The sequence below is a fragment of the Callorhinus ursinus genome, unplaced genomic scaffold, assembly GCF_003265705.2.
Source record: "Callorhinus ursinus isolate GAN/ISIS: 27379988/994484 unplaced genomic scaffold, GSC_fseal_2.0 scaffold114, whole genome shotgun sequence".
Lineage (NCBI taxonomy): Eukaryota > Metazoa > Chordata > Mammalia > Carnivora > Otariidae > Callorhinus > Callorhinus ursinus.
The window spans coordinates 965268-991399 of NW_027397176.1; the positions used below are offsets into that span (position 1 = coordinate 965268).

At 37.6% G+C, this 26132-nt stretch overlaps 1 protein-coding gene across 4 annotated transcripts in view; it reads right to left on the minus strand.

The window, feature by feature from the left end:
• Positions 1–26132, minus strand: part of ARHGEF4 (Rho guanine nucleotide exchange factor 4) — a 246065-nt gene that overhangs the window by 90289 nt on the left and 129644 nt on the right. For 3 of the 4 annotated variants that reach the window (XM_073889674.1, XM_025855342.2, XM_073889673.1), the window contains one exon: positions 4190–4316. In XM_073889674.1, the coding sequence (XP_073745775.1) occupies positions 4190–4316 (127 nt within the window). Of the gene's footprint in view, positions 1–4189; positions 4317–26132 lie in introns of those variants that run through there. The other variant, XM_073889678.1, reaches the window with a different exon arrangement.

Genomic DNA, 26132 nt, shown 5'->3' on the forward strand with positions numbered 1-26132 from the left:
CTGTCTCACATTTAGGTTTTTCATCCAAAATTCAACATTGTTAATATAGCACTACTTTCCAAACTTATCTACAGATTCAACACAATCCTCATGAGAATCCTAGCTGATTTCTTTGTAGAAATTGATACCTGATTCTAAACTTCATATGGAATTGCAAGAGACTCAGAATAGCCTAGACATTCCTTAAAATGAAGGGTAAAGGAGGGGAAAGACTCCACTTCTCAATTTCAAAACTTACTACAGAGCAATGGTAAACAAGACAGTATGGTACTGGCACAAGGGTAGACACAGATCAGTAGAATATAATTGACAGTACAGGAATAAATTCATGCATCTATGATGAACTTCCAAGGGTACCAAGACCATCCAAAGGGGAAAGAACAGTCTTTTCAACAAATAGTGCTGGGACAACTGGATACCCACATGCAAACCTAAATGTAAGAGCTAAAAGTATAAGGAAAAAACAGGGGCAAATCTTCATGACCTTGGATTGGGCAAAGGATTCTTAGACATGATATCAAAAGCACAGGCAACAAAAGAAAAAGGTAGATAAACTGGACTACATCAAATTTAAAAAAAAACCTCTGTGCTTGAAAGGACACCATCAAGAAAATGAAAAGACAAACCACAGAATAGGAGAAAGAAAATATTTATAAATCATTTATCTGATAATGGATGTGTATCCAGTATATAAAGAACACTTACAACTCAATAAAAAAAAGACAAATATCCCATTAAAACACAAACTGATGGCTACCAGAGGGGAGGTAGGTAGGAGAATGTGTGAAATAGGTGATAGGGATCAAGGAATGCACTTGTGATGAGCACTGGGTGTTGTATGGAAGTATTAAATCACTAAATTGTACTTGAAATTAATATTACACTGTATGTTAACTAACTGGAATTTAAATAAAAACTTTAAAAAAATGAGGAAAAGATCTGAATAGACATTTCTCCAAAGAAGATATATAAATGGCTGATAAATACGTAAAAAGGGAAATGCAAATCAAAACCGTAGTGAGATACCACTTTACACCCACTAGTTTGAATAGAATCAAAAAGTCAGATAACAAGTGTGGGTTAAGATGTGGATGTTGGAAATTACACTGGTGGTGGGAATGTAAAGTGGGGCAGCTGCTTTAGAACATAGGTTAGCAGTTCTTCAAATGATTCAAGATAGAGTTAACATCTGACCCACCAGTTATACTCCAATGTATATGGATGAAACCATATGTCTTCACTAAAACTTGTACATGAATTTTTATAGCAGCATTATTCATAATAGCAAAAAGTTGGAAACAAGCCAAATGTCCACCAGCAGATGAACAGATAAATAAATTATGGTACAGCTATACAATGGAATATTACTCAGTCCTCAAAAGGAATGATACATGTGACAACATAGAAGAACCTTGAAAACATTATTCTAAATGAAAAAAGCCAGTCACAAAAGACCAGGTCTTACATGATTCCATTCACATGAAAATCCAGAATAGGGAAATTTGTGATGTATGTGAACAGACTAAAAATCTGAATTGTATACTTTAAATGGGTGAATTGTATGGTATGTGAACTATATCTTGATAAAGCTGTTTAAAAAATAGGCAAATTCAGCCACAAGATACAGTAAAGATATAACTGGCCTAAAGAAAGAAGTGACCCATAACTTTGAAATAGCAATGCAGCCAGAAGGCAAGTAGGGAAATGCCTGGTAGAACCCTGCCAACCCTTCCTAAGTCATAGGCATGGGCTCTGGAGGTGCAGAGGTCTTTATGTGATGCTGTGTGCATCTGCTGTGCTGGCGACTTGAAGAGTTGTATCTGGCTCTACTGGCTCCACCAAGAGAGGAGTGGATGTGGAGCAATTTATCCTGGGCACCAACTTGTGGGGCAGAGGGTGGCATGCTCCCACATCAGGCTAATTCTTGGCTACTCCTAGGCTACTTCTCCAGACATAGAAAGGAAATACTGGCAAGAGGCAAAGCTTTCAGCTGGAACTGTTTACAGCTCCCTCCAAGGTGACTGAACTTGTGATATATGTTATAGGAAAGCTTAACTTTTTACTTCCTAATAAGCCGTGTTTAAAGGATTTTAACAGGAACCTATAAGTCTCTGAACGGGTGCTGTCTCCAGTGCTACATGATAACAAGCCCTTGCTGGCGAAGGACTGATTCTGTAAGGATAAGCCAATAGAGAAATTTTACCTAAAGAAAAACTACTAGTCAAAAGAAATGCAGATGAATTTGGAAATGAATTTATAAAACATGAAAAGGAGAAAATTTTTACAAAATTCTCTATTTTCTGTTTTTAACAAGCTTCTAGAGGATATTGGAAAGATTTAATGAAGATTAAAAGTGTGATCATTAAATCACAAATCCCAATGAAGGCAATTAACAGATAAAACAAGAAAAAAAACTAAGAAATTCTCCCAGAACTAAGAGGAAAAAGAGGGAAAAAAAAAATGAAAATGATGAGAGAGGTTCCAAGGATAAAACTGGAAATATAATCTATAGAAAGTAGAAATCTCAGAAGTTTGGAACAGAACAGTTGGAGTAGAAGCAATAATTAAAGAAAAGAAGGCTTTTCTAAGGTAAATTGCAGAGACCCAAGCCCATATTAACTTGACTCTCATATTAACCCAGTGAAATGGGAAAGCAGGAATTATCACTCCATTTTTGAATAATAAAGGAAGCTGAAGTACAGAGAAACAGAGGGATGTGCCCAATTTCTCATACCCCTATCAAGTGCAGCTAGAGCCAGGGCCCTGAACATCCAGACCAGTATTCTTGATATGCAAACATACCAGGACAAATGTGTGACTGAGTTTTTTTAATTTCTTACTCTGCAATAAATTCACCTGTCAATTAATTCAAATGAACTTCTGAAATAATAGGACTATGTGATTATTAAGCTTTGGCTTTGTAAGAAAGTTCTAACTTCAAGGGCCAAAATCAGCCTTGAGGATTATTGCTGGAAAAATGCTACTCTAACCCATTATGGACCCTTCCATGAGCCTCTAAATAATCCCATGACTTAATGAAGAGCTATGTTAGAAATATCTTTTTTTTCCCTTGAAAAGATTCTTTCAGCCATTGTCAAATACCTTTTCATGACTTTTCTCATTATAAATTTAAGATCACAACCATACCTGGGAAAGAATAAAAGTCTACTGCACGATGCAGCATAAGCACATACATTTGCTAATGGAAAACAATAATGTCCACCAGCTAATCAGAGCAGTCATTTCCCCCAGGACCAGGACCCAGTATGCGCTGAGTTGGATTCAAAGCTCAGGACTCAGGTCTACATCAGAGTTACCTTCCTCAGGATGGCATATGCCATACTCTGATGTTCAGAGCCTGGTCCCTCTGCTCCTATCATCTTTTGCCTTGAATGCCAGTCCTGTTCCCACTCCCCAGGTCTTGACACAGTACATGTTTGACAGGTGTAGCTAGTTTGTCTTTTTAATCCTGTCTAGGGCTTTACCATTCTTTATCCTTCATAAACACCATATTTGGCTTCCCCCTCTAGCCAGCTTTCAGACAGTAATTTTGCCATCTAATATAATCTGCACCCACTCAAGACCTAATACCTGTCCTCCCACCAGAAGCCCTTGAGCATTTTCAGCATATCCAGCCTCTCCTGGGTTAGGTCTAGGACAGGTGGTAGCTGTGTATAAGGATGCCCTATCCTGGATCTCCCTGAGGCCCAGCTTCCTTCTGGCACAAAGGCCAGCCCTTTTATGGCCAAATATGTGATGTGAGGCTGTTTGCTATAGATTTGGGAAATGGACTCACAGAAGTGGCCATAAAACTAGAAGAGGCTTGTCCCTCAGAAGGGAAAACACTCAAGTTACATTCTAGATTAGGAGACAACTCTCTATGATTATTTCTTCTGCAAATTATATCCTATTACAAGACCCAAGAGGTGGTCATTAGTTCTGCTTAAAATAAACAAAGAGAGACAGGTTTGGGGATTCAATAATTGAGTCTTCTCCAAGCCAAGAATTCCCTTTCTCGGGGTGCTAGGGACCTCTTTCTAATTGAAGGGATAAGAGACACTGGTTTATCTGTCTCACCTTTAAGCTACTTCTGTCAGACAAACATAGCAGTCAACAACACTCTCTCACTTCTTGTCCTTCTTTCTGGGACATTAGAGTATAAAACAGAAGAGAGAGGAACATAACTCACCAGTGGCAAGTATGTACTCTGGCCAGCCCATGCAGTTCAATCCTGTTGGGGCACTCTGGGAGAATGGATGGCTTCTTCTAGCGAGACTCAAAGACTCTGGAGAGGTAATGGTCATCTTCCTCCAACACTGGGAAAGTAGGAAAGAGGCAGAGAGTAAATGAGGAAAAGAGATGATATACTGTCATTACTACATCATAGCTTTTCATTATCCAGGATTTTTGCTGTGAGTAGGGCACACAGCCAAAATGTACACAGCTTCAGGAGGTTCTGTTCACATCAAAATCCATGAGAAAATAAACCCCATAAAACTTCTCCCAGAGTCTACAACGTATGTGGCCATATGTGGTAATTCTGGCAGAATAGGTTGTCATTCAACAATATAAAATGAGGACTATTGAAAAAGTCTCCAATACCCTGAATCTCCCCCAGCTGCTCAGTCACACAGTCCGACAGTTCTCCAAAAGCATAACTGTTAGTTTTGACCAAAACATTTTCTTCTAGGAGTGCTTAATTAAAATTCAGCTCATAAAGTCCCTAACATATCATAATTATGAGATAGACCTTACCTTTCAAACTGTAAGAACCAGTGATGGGTCTTGGGAAGACGGGATACTGTCCCTTTCTTTATCATCATCCAGAGATAAAATTGGCCCCTTCCATTTTTATCTACTTTGTAAAGTTATTGTATTAACTTAAAAATTTTGGTATGTATTCAAATAAATGTTGTTCCCTTTCCTTTTCTTTCATATCCCTCACATGATTGAGCAAGTGTGCTTAGAATATTCTTTTGTTGTTCCTGTGATATCCTGTGGTCTGAACTCAGCAGCAGCAGCTTGAAACAGTATGGATAAAAAGGACTCCAAAAGAAGCCCTCTCTGGTCTGAAGATAAGGAAAAGGGGCACCTAAAGAGTATGAACAAATGGGGTAAATCTTCTCTGTTGTTCTCCTCCCACCCCAGATTTCCAGGAAATTCCATTATAGTATGGCAGTGTTGGCCAGGTAGGCACATAAAACTCTGAGGAAGGGGAATCCTTTATGACCTGAGGAACCGTGGTCCCAAGAGCATGGGATGGCAGGAGAATCCTGTTTCATTTTTCTCTCTCTATCCTCCTGTCACTTGGCTCCAGAGGCAGAGAGAATTGCAGGAAGTGTATGACAAAGTGGGAAAACAAAAGCCAGCTTTCTTGCAGAAAAAACCAGGAATGTGGGGGCTCCTGGGACCAAGAAGTGTCTGGAAGAATGCAGAGAAGAAGGAGCTCAAGAAAATGATCCCAAAAAGTTGTTTATAAGCTCTTGGACTTACCCCAAACTATGCATGGGTAGATCTGACCCTAAACAGAATACTAAAGTTTTTGAGAACTGGACTATGGAATAGAACATTTTACAGGTCCCAGACTGGTCACTGAGTGATCCACAATATCCGAATAACACTGAAAACAACTTGAAAACTGAACTGACATAAGAAACATAGCCTCTGAAGGTCAGTAAGAACTTGTAATCTAAATTGGATACAACTGCCTGAAAAATGTACTAGTCATTGTTCTCCATAGCAACTAAATAAGGCCCAGAGTCTCATAACATAGTATTCAAAATGTCCAAGATATTAAAAATTACTTAACATACAAACAACTATGAAAATCTCAATAAAGTATAAGGGAAAGGACAACTGACAGATCTCAACACCAAGATGACATGGTTGTTGAAATTATCAAAGACTTTAAAGCAGCTCATATAACCATGCTCTAAGAAGTAAGGGTGAACATGCTTGGAATGAATGGAAAATAACATCAGGGAGATATAGCTGACACTTGAAAAACACAGGTTTGACCTGCACATGTGTGCTTATTGGCTTTATTATTTTTTTTAAGATTTTTATTTATTTGAGACAGAGAGAGAGAGAGAGAGAGCACAAGCAGTGGGGAGGGGCAGAGGGAGAAGCAGGCCCCTGCTGATCAGGGAGCCCGATGCAGGGCTTGATCCCAGGACCCTGAGATCACGACCTGAGCTGAAGGCAGATACCCAACCAACTGAGCCACCCAGGTACCCCCTTATAGGTGGATTTTAAAAAAATGACTACAATACTGTAAATGTATTTTCTCTTCCTTATGATTCTCTTAATAACATTTTCTTTTCTCTAGCTTACTTTGTTTTAAGAATAAAGTATATAATACATATGACATAAATAATATGTGTTAATTGACTACTTATCAGCAAGGCTTCTGGTCAACAGTAGGCTATTAGTAAATTTTGGAGGCATCAAAAGTTATGTGGATTTTTGATTGTGTGGGGGATTGTCACTCCTAACTCCTGTATTGCTCAGGGGTCAAATATAGATGAAATAAAGAATGCAATGGAAACATTAGAACTCAGAAATATAATAACTGAAATAAAAAATTCATTGGTGTAGTTCAATTACAAAATAAGATGATTGAGGAAAGAATCAGTAAACTAAATAGCTTAAAAGAAATTATCCAGTCTGAAGAGCAGAGAGGAAAACATATTGGAAAAAATAAACAGAGCCGCAGGGACCTGTAAGACAACAAGAAACATCTAACATTCTGCCATCAGAGACCCAGAAGAAGAGGAAGTGTGGTTGCAGAACAATATCAAGGAATTTCTGGAAAGATTCTAGATGTAGTGAAAAATCTTAACTTATAGTACAAGAAGCTCAGCAAACTTCAAACAGGAAAACCCGAGAAAATCAATGCCCATCACACCATAATCAAACTAATAAAGACTAGAGACAATGAAAAAATCTTGTAAGTAGCCAGAAACTAACAACAAATCATATATATAAGGGAACAATCATTCAAATGACTATAGATTTCTTGTGGAGGCCAGAAAGAAGTGGAACACTACTTTTTAAATGCAGCACCAACTGTCAACCCAGAATTCTATATCCAACAAAAAAATATTTTAGAGAAGAAGGTGAAATAAATATGTTCTTACATGAAGAAAACAAAGAAAATTCATAGCTAGCAGACCTGCTCTGAAGACAATTTGAAGAAGATCTTCATACAAAGGAATATCATACCAGAGGGAAATTTCAAAATTCAGGAACTGAAGGAAGAGCAATATAAATAGAATATATAGGTAAGTGTAACGGGCTATTTTTCCCCTCTAAGTTCTTTAAAGTATGTTTGACAGTTAAAAGCAAAAATTACATTATTGTCTGATGAGGTTTTCAATATATGCAGATGGCACATAACAACTACAGCTTTAAGGGGGGACTAAAGGGACCTATATGGTGGGAGGTTTCATAATAGTAAAATAACCAGTTATAAAAAGTGGACTATGAAAAGTTAAAGATGTATATTATTCCCTACAGTGGCTATTAAGAAAAAAACACATAACAATATATCGTGTAAAAAACTCAACAGGTAAGTTAAAATTAAGAACTAAAAAGTACCCAAATAATCCGAAAGACAGTAAAAGGAAACAGCAATGAACCAGAGGAACAAGCAGAGAACATGGTAGATCTAAATCCAAACACATCACTAATTACATTAAATTTAAATACTCAGAACACATAAAGAGATTTTCAAAATGGATTAAAGAAAAAAGTCCTTACAATATGCTATCATAAGAAATCCACTTTCAAAATAATGATGAAGGTGGGTAAAAAGTAAAAGGATGGAACACATATGCCACACAAACACTAATCAAAAGAAAACTTGAGTCGTTACACTAATATCAGACATGACAGACTTCAGAGTAAGGAAAATTACCAGGGATACAAGAGGACATTATACACATAACAAGAGGGTGAATTCATCAAGAAGACAAGACAAGCCTAAAGAGGTATGCATCTAATCACAGACCTTCAAAATATATGAAGCAAAACCTGATACAATTTACACTTGATCTTAGCCAAAAGGCTGAGAAGCGATAAAACCTGATACAATTTAAAGGAGAACTAGAATTATGGTTGGGTACTTTAACACTTCTACCACAGTAATCAATAGAAAAAAAAAAAAAAACACAGCAAGGGGACAGGTGAAGGAAACAACACCATCCACCAACTGGAACTGACAATTACAGAGTAGTCCATCCAACAATCACAGAATATGCATTGTTTTCAAGTGCACACAGAATATTCACTGAGAGACTAGATCCTTGGTGATCATGATAATAGTAACAGTAACAACAACAACAAGTTTAAAAGGATTGAAATCATACAGAATATGCTTCTCTGACCAAAATGGAATTACACTAGAAATCAGTGATAGAAAGGTAATTGGAGAGTCTTCACCTACTTAGAAATTAAGCAACATACTTCAAAATAATCCAGGTAGTAAAGCAACTACACTTTAAGAACTGTGATTCAGTGTTCCGATTCCTCCAACATATGTTTTTTTTTTTTTTTTTTTCCTCCAACATACGTTTTTATTCCTAGGTTCTGATTCTTTCAAGCTATACTGTATTATTCTTCATCACACTCTTTTGGTAATTATACCTGTATCTTTTTGTGTTTAATTGTAGAAACTAGCAGAGCATTATTTGACTCAACTAGTATATAATCTCCACTTCCTATTAAATTATCAGAATTCTCTCTTAGGCCCCCAAACCTGTTAAAATCACAGAATCTCAGACTTAGAACTCCCTAGAAATCTACTTTAATCTTGGTTAAGAGGAAACGGACCCTGTACATGTTTACATGGTGGCCAAATCACATCTGATTTTTAAAAACAGGCATGTAAGCTGGTGACTATATCATTTTCACAAAACTTTAATCTTTCATATGGATTACTAAAACATTCTCTTAAATCTTCTCTCCTTGCTCCACACCAGATCTGTCATGCCACTCCCCTATTAAAGCCCTAAAAGACTGTCAAGATTGACTGACATGGGCCAAGTTTTTCACATTCTGTCCTCTAGCCACTACAACAACCCCTGTTTTCTGCCTTTCTAAGGCATCAAGGACCTACCACTCACTACCCTTGGTACTCCATGAATTCCATACTACTATGCTCTTAAAAAAACTATAGAGGTATAATTGACATATAACATCATGTTGATTTCAGGTATACAACATAATGATTTGATATTTATATACATTGCAAAGTGATCGCTGCATAAATCTAGTTACCATCTGTCTTCATACAAAGATAATTTTAGGATTTACTTTCTTGGAAAATTTCAAGTATGTGCTATAATATTATTGACTATAGTCACCATGCTGAATATTATATCCCCAAGACTTATTTATTTTATTACTGGAAGTTTGTACCTGTTGGTCCCCTTTACCTGTTTTGCCTGCTTTCTAACACTTCCCCTCAGCAAACACCAATTCTGTTTTCTGTACCTATGAGTTTTGTTTCGTTCTTTAGATTCCACATATAAGTGAAATTATACAGTATTTATCTTTCTATGTCTGACTTACTTTGTTTAGCATAATCCATCCATGTTGTCACAAATGGCAAGATGTCATTTTCTTTTATGGCTAAGTAATATTCCACTGTGTATTTATATCTAGTTTTGTTCTTTCTCAAGATAGCTTTGGCTATTCTTTTATGGTTCCATACAAATTTTAGGATTTTTTTTGGTTCTAGTCCTGTGAAAAATACCCTATGTTTATTGCAGTGTTACTTATAATAGCCAAGATATGGAAATAACCCAGGTTTCCTTTGATAGATGAATGGATAAAGAAGATATTGTATACAATGGAATTCAATACAATGTTTCTGTGAAAAATGCCATTGGAATTTTGATAGTGATTGCATTGAATCTGTAGATTGCTTTGGGTAATATGGACATTTAACAATATTAATTCTTCCAATCCACAAACAAAGCATGGTATATCTTTCCATTTATTTGTGTCTTTTTTATTTCTTTTATTAATGTTTTATAATTTAGTGTACAGGTCTTTCACCTCCTTGGTTAAATTATTCCTAGGGATTTAGTTCTTTTTGATGCAATTGCCCTGCAACTTTACTGAATGTTTATTCTAACAGTTTTTTTGGTGGAGTCTTTAGGGCTTTCTATATATATAATACCATGTTGCCTGCAAAAAGTGAGTTTTATTTTTCCTGATTTATATATCTTCTATTTCTTTCTCTTGCCTAATTCCTCTGGCTAGGACTTCCAGTTCTATGGTGAATAAAAGTAGTGACATTGGGTATCCTAGTCTTGTTACTGTCTTAGAAAGTTTTCACCTTTTCACCATTGAGTATGATATTAGCTGTGGGCTTGTTCTATATGGTCTCTATTATGGTAAGGCATGTTCCTTCCATACCCCAGTGGTTTGCCAATTTTGAACCATCCTCACATCCTTGGAATAAATCTCACTTGGTCATGGTGTATGATCCTTTTAATGTATTGTGATATTTGGTTTGCTTCAAAATTTTATTGGAGATTTTTACATCTTTGTTCATTAGGGATATTGGCATGTAATTTTCCTTTCTTATGGTGTTTTTGGTTTTGGGATCAGGAAAACGCTGGCTTTGTAAAATGAGTTTGGAAGTATTCCTTTCTTTTTAATTTTTTGGAAGATTTTGGAAAGGATAGGTATTAAATCTTCTTTGGATGTTTGGTGGAATTCACCAGCAAAGTTATCTGGTCTTGAATTTTTGTTTGTGGGAGCATTTTGATTACTGTTCAGTCTCCTTACTAATAATCAGTCTATTCAAATTTTCTATTTCTTCACGATGCAGTCTTGGAAGACCGCATATTTTTAGGAATTTATCTATTTCTCCTAGGTTGTCCAATTTGTTGGTGCATAAATGTTCACAGTAGTCTCCTATGATTGTATTTCTGTGGTATCAGTTGCAATGTCTCTTTCATTTCTTTCATTTTATGTATTGATTTGAGCCCTCTTTTTTTTTTTCTTGGTGAGCCCGGCTAATCGTTTGTCAGTTTTGTTTATCTATTTAGAGAACCAGCCCTTAGTTTCATTGATCTTTTCTACTGTCTTTTAGTCTCTATTTCTGCTGTGATTTTTATTATTTCTTCCCTCCTAGTAATTTTGTACTTCATTTGTTCTTTGCCTAATTCCTTCAGGTATATAGTTTGATTGTTCATTTGAGATTATTCTTGTTTTTTGAAGTAGGCCTGTATGCTATGAAGTTCCCTCTTAAAACCACTTTTCCTGTATCCCACAGATTTTGGAATGTTGTGTTTCCTTTTATTTGTCTTGAGGTGTTTTTTAATTTTTCTTTTGATTTCTTCATTGTCCCATTGGTTTTCCAGTAGCACGTTGTGTAGTCACTGATTATTTGTGATTTTTCCAGATTTCTTCCTTGAATTGATGTCTAGTTTCCTACCAGTGTGGTCAGAAAAGAAGCTTGATATGATTTCATTCTTAAAATTATTGAGACTTGTTTTGTGGCCTAACCTGTGATCTATCCTGGAGAATGTTCTATGTACACTTGTGAAGAATGTGTATTCTGCTGCTTTTGGGTGGAATTTACAATGGGTATATGAATACTGCCCCACAAGCTGTTCTGTATATATCTGTTAAGTCCATCATGTGCAGTTTGTTGTTGAAGGCCAATGTTTCCTTATTGATTTTGTTCAGATGACCTATCCATTGATGTAAGTGCTGTGTTAAAGTCTCTGACTATTATTGTATTGCTGTCAATTTCTCCCTTTAGGTCTGTTAATATTTTCTTTATATATTTTGGTACTACTGTGCTGCATATATATATACACACACACACATATATATACATCCTATATATATAACAGTCTATTTTAAGTTGACAGCAATTTAAGTTTGAATCCATTGTAAATCTACATTTTACTCTCCACCAACACCATTTTTGATATCTCATTTTACATCTTTTTTTGTATCCCTTAACTAAGTACTGTATAGTTAATTTTCCTATTTTTGTCTTTTAACTTTCATACTAGCTTTGTAAGTGGCTAATAAGTCTATTAGCCTTTACCTTTACTATATATTTAAATTTACTATTGTGATTTTTACTTTCATATATTTTCTTGTTACTAAATAGTGCCTTTTCTTTTCAGCTCAAAGAAGTCCCATTTATCCTTCTTGTAAGGCCAGTTTCGTGGTGATAGGCTTGTTTACCTTTTGTTTGTCTGAAAAACTTTATTTCTTCTTCAATTCTGAATGATAACCTTGCTGGGTAGAATAGTCTTGGTTGAAAGTTTTTTTTTTCCTGTCTCAGAATTTTCAATATATATTGCCATTGTCTTTGGAACTGCAAAATTCTTGCTGAGGAATCTGGTGATAGCCTTATGGGGATTCCCCTGTACAAAACAAGTTGTTTTTCTCTTGTTGGCATTAAGACTCTCTCTTTAACTTTTGACATTTTAATTGTAATGTGTCTTGATGTGGATATTTTTGGATTCATCTTTTTGGGAGCTTTGTAGGCTTCCTGGATCTGGATGTCTGTTTGTTTTCCCAGATTATAGGAAGTTTTCAGTCATTATTTCTTGAAATAAGTTTTCTGCTTCTTTCTCTCTCTCTTCTCCTTCTCGGACCCTTGTAATGTGAATATTATCCCACTTGATGTTGTTCCACAGATCCCTTAAACTATCTTCACTTTTTAAAATTTTTTGTTTGTTTTTACTGCTCTGTTTGGATGAGTTCCACTGCCCTGGTTTCTAGATCACTGATTCTTTAGATTCAGTCTGCTGTTGAACCCCTCTAGCGTGTTTTTCAATTCAGTTCAGTATTCTTCAGCTCTGTGACTTCTGTTTGGTACTTTCTTATATTTTCTATCTCCTTAAGTTCTCATTTTGTTCATTCATTCTTCTCCCAAGTTTAGTGAGCATCTTTATGACCATTACTTTGAATTATTTAACAGGTAGATATCTTACATCTTTTTCATTGAGGTCTTTTTGAGGTTTTATCTTCTTCTTTTGCTTGGAACATACTCTTCTGTTTCCTCATTGTGCTTGACTCTCTGTATTTGCTTCTATGTATTATGCAAAAGAGATACTTCTACCAGTCTTGAAGGAGTGGCTTTGTGTAGGTGATGAAATTTATTATTCAATCATGCCCTAATTCTTGGTTGTCTTTTGAACATTTGTGGTTGTCTAAGTAGTTTGACTTATTCTTGATAGGTTCCCATTGTCGAAGATGCACCAAGACCTGTCATGATCCAAGGAGAGGGATCTCAGCACCTAGTTTCAGACTGATTGGAAGTCTGACCCTCAGGCAGTAGCTTTCAAAGTATGTAAATATATACAGTCTTGTGGGGCTGTAATCATATACCCTGCTGGCCCTTATAGTCCCAACTGTCTCTTGGTCCTCCAGCAGATGTTTAAGATTAGCAAATGGATCCCTGTCATGTGTAGTATAGGTGGTTTTCAAACTGCTGATTTTGCACTTGTTCCTGGGGCAAGTGAGACTGCATTTAAGTCCCTTAAAATGAGTATCTCCATTTCCTATAGTCCTTTGGGTCGCTTGGATGTAAGCCCCATTGGTTGTCTAAGCCAGACGTTTTGGGGGCTCATCTTTCTGGTGCAGGTTCCAAGGTTTGGGTGCTTGATGTGGGGCACAAACTCCTCCCTTCTTTGGGAGAGAGAAACTCTGGACTTGTGAGGTCCCTTCCTATTGGGTGTCACTGTTTCTGGGGTGGGGATTTTGGAGAGACTATGTCTCTGCCTCTCCTACTCATCTCCATGTGGTCTTTTTAATCCTTTGTTGTGGAGGAGCATTTCAGTTAGTTTTCAGTTCTCTTTTTCAGAGGGAATTGTTTCACATGTAGCTGTAGATTTGGTGTGCACAGGAGGAAGTGAGTTCAGGTTCTTACACCACCATCTTGGACTGCCTTCCCTTACCATGCTCTCCATTTTGCTATTCTCTCTGCTTGAAATGCCTCCCCCAGTGAAATTTTATCAATTCTTCAGGCAAGTATCTCTCTGTCTGCAAGGTATTTTCCATGATCCCTCCAAACAGAATCACCCACATCTCCTTTCTGTTAACAGCATTTTGTTGATATAACTACAACATCTGTATTGCAGTATATATCTCTATGGTTTTATGTACACCGAATTAAAATATACATTTTATTACTGTGTTGGCACTCTAGCTAGACTGTAAGCTTCCTGAGGAAAGAGACTGTCTTCATGTTTCATCCTAACATATGGCTCTGAATCAAGCTCATTTTTCAGGAAGGGGTTGATAGAGAGGAAGGGAATAGCTTTCATTAAGCACTTTATATGTGTCTGGCATGTACTGCACAATTTGTTCATCATTTCTAATTTAATCCCTACAACAAGCCAACAAGATAGAAAGATGTTAATATCTCCATTTTACAGATGAGGAAACTGAGGCTCAGAGAGGTTAAGTAATGTTAGGTGCCCCAAATCTCCTTATTTTCTGGGCTATCCTTTTTGAAAGAAAACTATATTTCCATATATTTCCACTGCTTCACTTCCTCCACTTTCCTCACTTCATTCCTCATGCAGCTGTTCTGACTTCTGCCCACACCTCTATACCCACACTACTTTACAAAGCTCAATAATTAAGTTCATGCTGTGAAATCCAGTGAGTCACTTTCAGTGCTTTCTGTTTCATTTGACTTTGCTGACCATTCTACTGTTTCCATTCTATTTTCCTTTTCTCCTGGCTTTCCTTCCTTTGTAATGATTCATGTTGGTGTTCTGGGTTCTGTCTCCTTTTCTGCTAGAATATATACTTTCCATGGCTTTTTAATCTCCATTTTAGCCATGACCTTTTCCTTAAGCTTTAGCCTCATAATTCCAACACTGATTTCTGAATATATCCATTTGAATGAGCCACAGGCACCTCTGACTGAACTAGCACCAAATCATTCTTATTATTCTACCCCTTTCTTTACACCTCAGGTCCTCCTGTGTCTCCTTTCTCAGGAAATGCTAGTACTATTCATCTATTCAGTTGTTTAGCTGAAATCCAAGGAAACATTAGATTCTTCCCTTTTTATCATCTCTCACATCCAATAATAACTAAATCTGACAGATTTTATCTCTTAAACTTATCTCTAAACTTCTCCTAGAGAGGATGTATGACGTGATGGTTAAAACATGGGCTCTGGGGCCAGACTTCTTAGGTTTGAATTGTACCCCTGCTACCTGCTAATTATGTGATCTTAGGCAAACTGCTTACTTTTTTATGCCTTTATTTTCTCACTAGAAAAATGAAAATAACATTAATACTTGCATCTAATGGCATCTGTAGGAATGAATGTGTTACTTCATTTGAATCACTTAGTGACTGTCACTTAGAACATGCTTGATAAGTACTAGAACAATTTTTATTATTTTGTTCTGGCTACCACCTAATTCAGGTCCTCATATCTTGTGTCTCCCCCAAATTCATCCTCTACTCTGCTTCCTATTTAAAGTGTGCAATTGCTAGCATCAAGTGCCCATATTGATTCTGCACTTAAAAGCCTTCGGTGGCCCCACATCACATAGTGGCCACAGGACAAACTCTAAGCTTTTCATCTAGAATGCTCTGTAACTCAGCCCTGACCTAATCCTTTGTTTCATCTCCTGCCACTCCCCCTCATACCTGACATACTAGTTAAGCCAACTTCTTAAAGTTTCTACCATATCTTTGTGCTAAGGATGTTCTCTCTGCCCTAATAGCCTTCTTGCATTCCTTTCTTTCCTAAGAAACCTACACATCTTTCAGGACTCAGCCCAGGGGACATCTACATGGCCAGGCTGGCTTCAGCATCCCTGCTGTGATCCCCTGGGGTCCTTGCATTCCTCTATTGTAGTACTTTGATTTTTACATCCTTACCACCCAGAACAATGCCTAGTATGTTAGTGCTCCATACATTATTTTTAAAATTAAAAGTATGTTGAATAAATAAGACTAATATTCACCTTAATCAAAATATTTTCAATATCTAGCTTATAGGTCTTTTAAGTAGGTAAAATATAGTGCCTTGATAAACACCTGGACAACATCCTGTCAGAATGGATAAAAGAGTCCAAAACCTAGGTAATTCTGTAAATTCAGTCTGGTCAGGAATGAGACTGCATCATCCAGGAAAAAGGTTATTATATAGTAAATGAGTCACAACTGAATATGACTACTTTATATCCACACATCCCCATGCTTTCCTGCATACCCTCTTGCTGGAGCTGTGGTCTTCCAATTACAGTTGATTCTCATTATTTGTGCTACATATATTTTATAAAGCCTTTGAAAACACTGAATTAGCAAATACTGAGTCATTGCTCCTGGGAGAAATAGTGAGGTGTCTGTGAGGCTCTAGTCACAATATTTTTGTCAGGCAAAACAGTATTTGCATTACATAGTTTAATTTGTCAACATCCTTATAAAATAAGCTAGTCTCATTAGCACTGAAAACCTGCTCTTCCACATAACCCCTTTCTTGTATAATACTTAGCTGGTGTTTAAATTTTTTTTTTCAGGTTTAACATTTTCCTGACCCTGGGTAATGTGACCATAAATTTCCTCAGCTTTCAGTCCTACAACATGGTGCCCACTACACTTTTTTATGGTTCATCTTCTCATGCATCCACATTTTAGCTGCTTTTTCCATCTTTTCCATATTTGTAGCATACTATACTATAGCTGTTACCTTAGCACTTTCTAGAATGACTTTATATACAGATCAGTGAATTTCCACTTCCTTTTTTCTGAATGTACCATATTATTAATTCATTAACATTGAATTCATGGCCACCAGCAGTAGAACTCATGCCTGAACAAAGCTTATCGAACAAATGTATTTTCTCTGTAAGGCAATCACAGATTTCTTGTGCTTAGGAACACTAGACATCGCTTCAGCACTATGTTTGGAAGTCATATTTTTTTAAGATTTTATTTATTTATTTGACAGAAAGAGACACAGCAAGGGAGGGAACACAAGCAGGGGGAGTGGAAGAGGGAGAAGCAGGCTTCCTGCTGAGCAGGGAGCTCAATGCGGGGCTTGATCCCAGAACCCTGGGATCATGACCTGAGCCAAAAGGCAGACGCTTAACGACTGAACCACCCAGGCGCCCCTGTTTGGAAGTCATTTTAAGCAGGAAAATCACCAACAAAAAGCACAAAAATGCCAAAAACATAGTACTAAATAGGCCACAAAAAGGACATTTGCTTAGTAAAAGAGCTTAAACACAAACAAGAGCATCGCCTTGTTCAACCTGAGCTGAGAACCTGGCACTGAGTGACTCAAATATTTGCTGCTTTGCACATGTCTGTGAATGACTGCACAAGGGCCTTGAGTACTGAATTTGGGGTTACAAATAAATTTTAGTGAGTAGGTGAATTCACAAATATGGAATCTGTGAATAATAAGGAACTATTTAGTTTCATGCTTTATAGATTCCTCATCAAAATTAGTGGCAAATCACTCTTTGTTAGAATAGCATGGAGGAAAGCATTCTTAGCCTACACTGAGTCACCAGACACCAAGGGCACTGAGGAGTGAGAAGGGGCTTTCTGAGATGCTGGGTGCTGGAGGCAAAGATACTCTGTGGGAGCACAGGGTCCTCACTGCTTTTGAGTCTTACACAAGAATGTGCCTGTTGGTGGGAACCTTTAAACTGAAATGCATTGACTGTTAAAGTGAGTTCCTCCCCAGTGGTGATATAAATCTTACGCATGAAAAAATGGTAGTGTATCAAGAACTGAACTATTTCCTCAGATTAGTAGGACTCGGATTCATACTCCTCTTCAGACAGTGATATAGTGATTCTGGCAGGTGCAACTTCCATTGGGAATTGAGAAGCCAGGGAAGTGCCACACTAAATATGCTGCATCTGTTTCTGTCCTATGTGGTTACACAGTTTCCAACATTATTTTTTTACATATTAGCTAATTAAAACAAGAACTTACAATAAAAAATATGTGGTTTCATCTCATCATTCTATAACCTATGTAAAACAAAGCAAATAGAAAGAGAAAAGGCTTTGGAGACACACAAATAGGGGTTCAAATCTAATCTCTGCCAATGTATGACCTTAAAATTTGGCAAGTTTCTTAGTGTCTCTGAATCTCAGCTTCTTCATCTGTAAAACAGGGCACATAGTAACCAACTCACAAGACTGTTGTTATAATAAAACTGTTTAGATTCATGGGTTGACTTGGTGCAACCATTTGATATGGCTAGTTTGCCACAGCACCTGCATCAAAATATTCACTTCAAAATATAAAATACTGTAAATTTGTAAGTAGTATGTTCAACTTGTATCTCTGAACTTTATTCATGTATAACTGTCTCCTATACTCTCACTTTCCACCCTGAGAATTATGGTCAAATGGTAAAAGTACTTTGTAAAAAGTGACCTTATATAATACACTATCCCCATTTCTGAATCTTACCCCATTCTCCCTTCCATTCCCAGCTATAGGTTTGCATATTCCCTGGTGTGGTATTTTGTGAGATCCTAAAGTGTTTGGCTGTTCCATTTATGTTGTTGTCTAGATGTACTATCTGATAAAATCTCAAATAAGTTTGTTACTCATATGTAGAAAAGAGCAAACAGCAGACCTGAAGCTGTTATCTTTACTGGCGTCTCTGTGCAAGGTTGGTTCTTAGCTGGCATCGGGAAACTTAGCTCTCAAACCATTCCATAACTGATAAGGATGGGTTCACTGTGCCTGGACTATCTGTACAATTTTTATTTATGAGCTAATTAAAATGAGTAGTTACAGTTCCCAGTTGTATAATGTGCTTTAGTCCAAACACCTGCTTTCCTTCTAACAGTCTGGAATTTGGTATGTGTTAGGCAGGGAGTACCATGTGACCAGTCTCCTCCAATAAAAACCTTAAGCACTCAGTGACTAGTGGACTTCCCTGGACAGAAGCATTAGGCACACGTTACTGCAATTTTTTTTTTTTTCTGCTGGAGAAAGAAGCGAGCTCAGTGTGAACCCTCACAGAAGGTAGAAAGCATGGGAAGACTTCATGGGTCACATGTGTCTTTCTCCCTTGCTGATCCTGTCCTATATCTTTTCACTGCAGTAAGCCTCCCCATAAATATGATTATATGCTGAGTATCAGGAGTACTTCTAGCACATCACTGAATGTGTGACTGGCCTTAGGGACCCCCTCATGCCCCCAAAAACCTGCTTAGTTCTTAAAAACCAAACTTTTATTAGAGATTTCTGATTCTGCTAGGAGGTAATAGCCCTATTCTTTCAAGGTCCTTCCTCTTCCCACTAAATTCCTTAGATATAACACAACAAACAAACATAGAAAAACTGGAAGGTAGAAAGAAGGTGGGCTATCTAGAGACCCCAGGACTTGAGAAGCAACAGGGTGCTGAGTGATGCGGGTCTCCTTATGCCTCTCATATATCCCAGACAAGGCAATGCAGAAGCCTCCAACCCAGAACCAACAACGGGCACAAATAAGAAAAGCTCAAAGAAAAGCTTGTTTTCCCTAGCTAAAACATTAGGAGAAGGGTGGCTGTTCTAGGCAGAATAATATACCCTGGACACACATCCTAATTCCTGCCTGTTACCTTACCAAGCAAACTGACTTTGCAGATGTGGTTAAGGTTAAGGATTGTGAGTTGGGGAGATTACCTAGGTGGGCCCAACCTGATCCTGAGTCATTAAAAGTACCTTTCCCAGCTGAGGTCAGAAAAAGAACTATGGTCAGAGAGATGCCATGTTGGTCACTTTGAAGATGCAGAAGTGGTCAGGAGACAAAGAATGTGGGCAGCCTCCAGAAGCTGGAAAATACAAGGAAATGGATTCTCCCTTAGCACCTCAAGAAAGGAACACACCTTTACTGATGTGGTAATTTTAGCTCAGTGAGGGCCATGTCAGACTTCTGACATACAGAGCTGTAAGGTCATAGGTTTATGTTCTTTTAAACAGTTAGATCTGGGGATGCCTGGGTGGCTCAGTCATTAGGCAGCTGCCTTCAGCTCAGGTCATGATCCCAGGGTCCTGGGATCAAGCCCCACATCGGGCTTCCTGCTCCACGGGAAGCCTGCTTCTCCCTCTCTGACTCCCCCTGCTTGTGTTCCCTCTGTCGCCGTGCCTCTCTCTGTCAAATAAATAAATAAATAAAATCTTTAAAAAATAAATAAACAGTTAGATCTGTGGTAATTTGTTATAGCAGAAATAGGAAACAAGTAGAGATTCTGGTGCCTGGACGTGGAGTGTGACTGTAACGAGCACCTAAAAACATGGAAGTGACTTTGGAATTGAGCAACAGGCAGAGGCTGGAAGAATTTGGAAAAGCATGATAGGAAAAAGTTTATATTGCCTTGAATAGACTGTTAGTAGAAACATGGGTGTTAAAGTCATGCCTGGCAGTGAGGGCTCCAGAGGGAGAAGAGCATGATAGAGAAAACATAAATTGCTTTAGAGAACAACTAAGATGTTTTGAACAGACTGTTAGTAGAAAATGGACATTAAAGGTTCCTCTAGTGAGAGCTCAGAGGGAAATGAGAGAACTTTTTTTTTTTTTTGATACTGGAGGAAAGAGGATCTTTGTCATTTGGTGGTAGGAAGCTTAGCAGAAGTGTGTCCTGTAGTTATGTAGAAAACACAACTGGTACATGATGAACTTGGATATTTAGGTGAGGAAATTTCTAAGCAAAGTGTTGAAAATATAGCTTGTCTTCTTCTTGCTGCTTATGGTAAAATGCAAGAGAAAGAGATAAACTGAGGGAGGAACTATTGAAAAACAAGGAACAGGGGCTTGATGATTTGGGAAATTCTCAGCTTACCCAGATGGCAAAAAATACGAAAATTAAGAGATCACTTTCAGAAAACTAGGTCTAGAGAAAAAGCTAAGAGTGTCTAGACCTCACCTTTTGCTAATACCTCAAGAAAGATTGAAAGAGTATCCAGTTATACAAAAGGATCTTTGAAGACACTAAGCATGCGACTCACAGATCCCCTTAGCCATATCAGAAGAAGCCAAAAATAGAGAGAGGAAAGATCTTTGGAAGAGCCTCTTGGTTAATGGAGTGAATCCCCATGACATACATGGGAGACCCAAAAGGTTCTTGAGAATATTATCACAGCAAAATCACTGCCTGTTTGGACCAAGAGGGACAGAGAGCATGAAATGAAGATGGGGCCCAGCAGGGAACCAATCTTTCACCCCATTTTCCTATCTCACAGAAGAAGATGGCATGCTTTAACTCCCTTCTCAGGTGGTTTGGTTGGGCTGAACACAGAGCTATACTCCCAACATGCACCTAGCAGAAGTAGGTAACGCTCTAGTTGTCCCCACTCTCAGTGGTGTCTATGGAAATGAGTGGGAAGTTTCCATTCTTTTCCAGGTGGCAGTCTAATTTTCCCCGTAGGTGGTGTTAGCAGGCCAAGCAGGGAGCTGACCTTCCATCCCTTGCCTGGAGGGAAGCAAGCAATGGTGATCCACTTTGCTTGCCAGGGTAGTGTCAGTGGGTCCAGTGGAGAGCTGAGCCACACCCTCATGCAGCAAGAACTAGACAAGAAGGCAATGTGAGGTGGGGTGAGACACCAGTAGTTTTTACCACCCTTACTCTGGTGCCAGTGGGGTGCAGCCAGGGTGATCGTCTACCACAGTTGGCATGAATGAGACTGAATGATGTCATGCAAATCTACCTGCTCCTGTCACCACTTTAATATCTACCTGTCTCTGTGTCAGAAAGATGGGAGAGACGAGCCACCAGACCCACTGGGCAACGAGGCAGGGGAACTGAAGAGAGGCAGGACCAACTGGCATTCTACTTTGTTTCCTCTCTCCATGTGTTGGCAGGGCCCAGCAGGGAGGTGATTTATATGTTGGAAGTAATGAGGTGCCAACTTTTACCAGGAAGTTGTAAGCAGGCCTGAGGGGGGAGATGAACTTCCACTCTACCCAGCTGCAATGAAGCAGTGAGTGCCCAGCTTTTGACTGACGGCTAAAAAAAAAAAAAAAAAAAAAGGTAAAATACAATGCAGAGTCTCACTCATTATACAAAGAAACAAGAAAATCACAAAATGAATGAAAAAGACAACATATCAACACTGAGATGAATCAGATTCTGGATTATCTGACAATGTAAAGCAATCATTATAAAAGTACTTGAAAGTCAGTTACACATTTTCTTGAAACAAATAAAAAAAAGAACCAAACAGGTATCAATACTGATACAAAAACCCTGCTAGTTTACAAAAAATTGATAGGCTCAGTAGTAGAATAGAGGTGACAGAGGAGAAAGTCATTGAACCTGAAGTCAGATCAGTAGAATTTGCTCATTCTGAACAACAGAGAAATAGACTGAAACAAAATAAACAGAGTCCCAGAGATCTGTGGGCTAATAACAAAAGAGCAGAGTCTTAGAGGGAGAAGAGAGAGAAATGGGACTGAAACAATATTTAATAAAATAATGGCTGAACACTTCCCAAATTTGGTGAATTTGGTGAAAGATGTAAAACTATGAATTCAAAAACAGTTAGTGCTATTAAACTGAATGTTTGTGTTCCCTCTCAATTCATGTTGAAGCCCTCATCCCCAGTGTGATGGTATCTGAAGGTAATAGAAGGTGTAGCACTCATAAATGGGATTAGTGCCCTAATAAGACACAAGAGAGATGATCTTTCTTTCTGCCATGTGAGGATATAGCAAGAAGCCATCTCAAAACAGGGAGCAGGCTCCCATTAGACCCTGAATCATCCAGCACTTTGATCTTGGACCTCTAGCCTCCAGAACTGTGAGTAATAAATGCTTGTTCTTTAAGCCACCTAGTCTGTGGTATTATGTTATAGCCACCCAAGCTAACTAAGACACTGAGTGGACCCCAAATAGAGTAAACCCAAAGAAATGATTTCTAAGACACATCATAGTTAAGCCTCTGAAAACTGAAGAATAAAACAACAACAACAACTTGAAAGCAACCAGAGAGCAAAGATGCATTACTTATATGGTTACACCAATTCTAAAGACAATGGGTTTGTCATCTGAAGCCATGTAGGCCAGAAGAAAGTGGCCCAACACATTTTAAGTACTGAAAGAAAAGAACTATCAACTGTCAAACCTATATTTTTTTCCTTCAGGATGAAGGGAAAATAAAGACATTTTTAGCTGAAGGAAAAGTAAAAGATTTATTTTTACCCTTAAAGGGTAGCTAAAGGAAGTTCCCTAAAGAGAAAGGAAATGATGACAAAAAAAGTCTGGACTTTCATAAAGAAAGAACAATGGCATGGGTAAAAATTTGGATAAATATAATAGACTATCCTACTTCTCATGAATGTCAAATCATTTTTGATGACTAAAACAAAATTTAAAAACCTTTGATATGGTGCTCAATGTATACAGAGAAAACACTTTAGACAATTATACTTTATAAGTGGGAGGGTAAATGAACCTCAATGGAAGTAAGATTCATTGGAAGTGATAAAATGTTGATAACAGTACGCAATGATTAGTTATGTATGTATACAATGATACTTTTAGCAACCACTGAGAAAACCATACAGAACCATATATTCAAAAATACCACAGAGGCACCTGGGTGGCTCAGTTGGTTAAGCGTCTGACTCATGGTTTGGCTCAGGTCATGATCTCATGACTGGTGAGATCAAGCCCCATGTTAGGCTGGGCACTCAGCTGGGAGCCTGCTTGAGATTGTCTCCCTCGGCCCCTCCCCCAACTCTCACATACAAGCTCCCCCCCCTCTAAAATAAATAAATAAATCTTTAAAAAAATACTACAAATAAATTATGATGGAATCCTAAAAAATGTTCATGTAACTGACAGAAAAGTAAGAAAAGAGTACTGGAAAACAGGAGAAACAATCAGGAAACTAGTAATAAAATGACAGACTGGAGCCCTAACAGTAATTATCTCAAATGTCAATGGTCAAAATACACCAATTAAAAGAGATAAGCATAATGGATAAAAAAACATCCAACATTGTTTCTTACAAGAAATTCACTTCAAATTAATGACAAGTTGAAAGTAAAAAGTATATGTAAACATAAATCAAAAAAGAAGTGCATATATTAATATCAAGGCAGACTTCAGAACAAAGAAAACCAATTTTATCAATCTTTTCAAGAATATAGGGCGCCTGGGTGGCTCAGATGGTTAAGCCTCTGCCTTCGGCTCAGGTCATGATCCCAGGGTCCTGGGATCAAGTCCCACATCAGGTTCCCTGCTCAGCAGAGAGCCTGCTTCTCCCTCTCCCTCTGCACCTCCCCCTGCTCATGCTCTCTCTCTCTCAAATAAATAAATTAAAAAAATCTTAAAAACAAAAAAAGAATGTAGATGAGGAGAGAATACTTTCCAATTTATTTTATGAAGGACCTCATAAAATAAATTGTAGTATTATTTACAATAGCCAAGATATGGAAGCAACCTAAGTGTCTATCAATAGATGAATGTATAAAGGTGTGATATATATATATATATATATCCAAATATATTACCCTAGGCAGAGGACCCAAAGAGACATTTTTCCAAAGAAGACACACAGATGGCCAACAGACATGTGAAAAGTTTCTCAACATCACTAATTGTCAGGGAAATGCAAATCAAAACCACAGTGAGGTATCTGTCACAGTGAGGTATCTGTCACCTGTCAGAATGGTTACTATCAAAAAGACAACAAATAAAAAGTATTGGCTAGGGGAGCTTGGGTGGCTCAGTTGGTTGAGCGACTGTCTTTGGCTCAGGTTATGATCCTGGAGTCCTGGGATCGAGTCCCGCATTGGGCTCCCTGCTCAGCAGGGAGCCTGTTTCTCCCTCTGACCCTCCTCTCTCTCATGCTCTCTCTCTATCATTCTCTCTCTCTCAATGAATAAATAAAAATCCTTAAAAAATTATTATATATATAAAAAAAGTATTGGCTAGGATGTAGAAAAAAGGGAACACTTGTGCCCCGTTAGTGGGAATGTAAGTTGATGCAAGCACCATAGAAGACAGTATGGAGAATCCTCAAAAAACTAAAAATAGAAATACCATACAATCTAGTAATTCCACTACTAGGTATTACCCAAAGAAAACAAAAACACTAAATCAAAGATATATGCACCCCTTAGTTTATTGTAGTATTATTTACAATAGCCAAGATGTGGAAGCAACCTGTGTCTATCAATAGATGAATGTATAAAGATGTGATATACATACATATATATGTATATATAACAGAACATTACTCAGCCAAAAAATCCATACTATTTCACTTATATGTGAAATCTAAAAATCAAAACAAATGAACAAACACAAACAAAAAGCAGAAGCAGAGAACAAATTGGTGGTTGCCAGAGGGGAGCGGGACTGGTGGGCAAAATAGGTGAAGGAGATCAAGAGCTACAGACATCCAGGTATAAAATAAATAAGAAATGGGGATGAAAAGTACAGCACAGGGAATAACATCAATAATGCACTAATCTTGTACATGGCAGATGGTGACTACACTCATTGTGGTGAGCATTTTACAATATATATAACTCTCGAATCACTATGTTGTCCATCTGAAACTAATACAATATTGTATGTCAGCTATACGTAAATTAAAATTTGAAAAAAATACTTAAGAAATATTTTAACCAATGAGGTGCAAGAACTTCTACATTGAAAACTATAAAAAAATTGCTAAAAGCAGTTAAAGAACTCCTAAAAAACAGAACAACAACCTGTGTTCATGGATTCAAAGATTTAATATTGTTAAGATGGCAATACTCTCCAAAGTGATCTATGGATTTAGTGTAATCTTTTGAGCCATGCAGGCGCCCCGGATTTAGTGTAATCTTAACAAAATCCCAACAGCCTTCCATACCATATATATAAAGAGAACTCATACATCCCAACTTCCAAACTTAATACAAAACTACAGTAATTAAAATAATGTGGTACTGGCATAAGCATAGATATACAGACCAATGGAACAGAATTGAGACCCCAGAAATAAATCTATATATCGGGGTCATTTGATTTTTTTTTTTTTTACAAGCGTGCCAAGACCATTCAGTGAGGGAAAGGATAGTTTCTTCAACAAATGAATGTTACTGATACAACAAGATATTCTCATGGAAAAAATTGAAGTTGGACCTCAACCTCACACAAAACACAC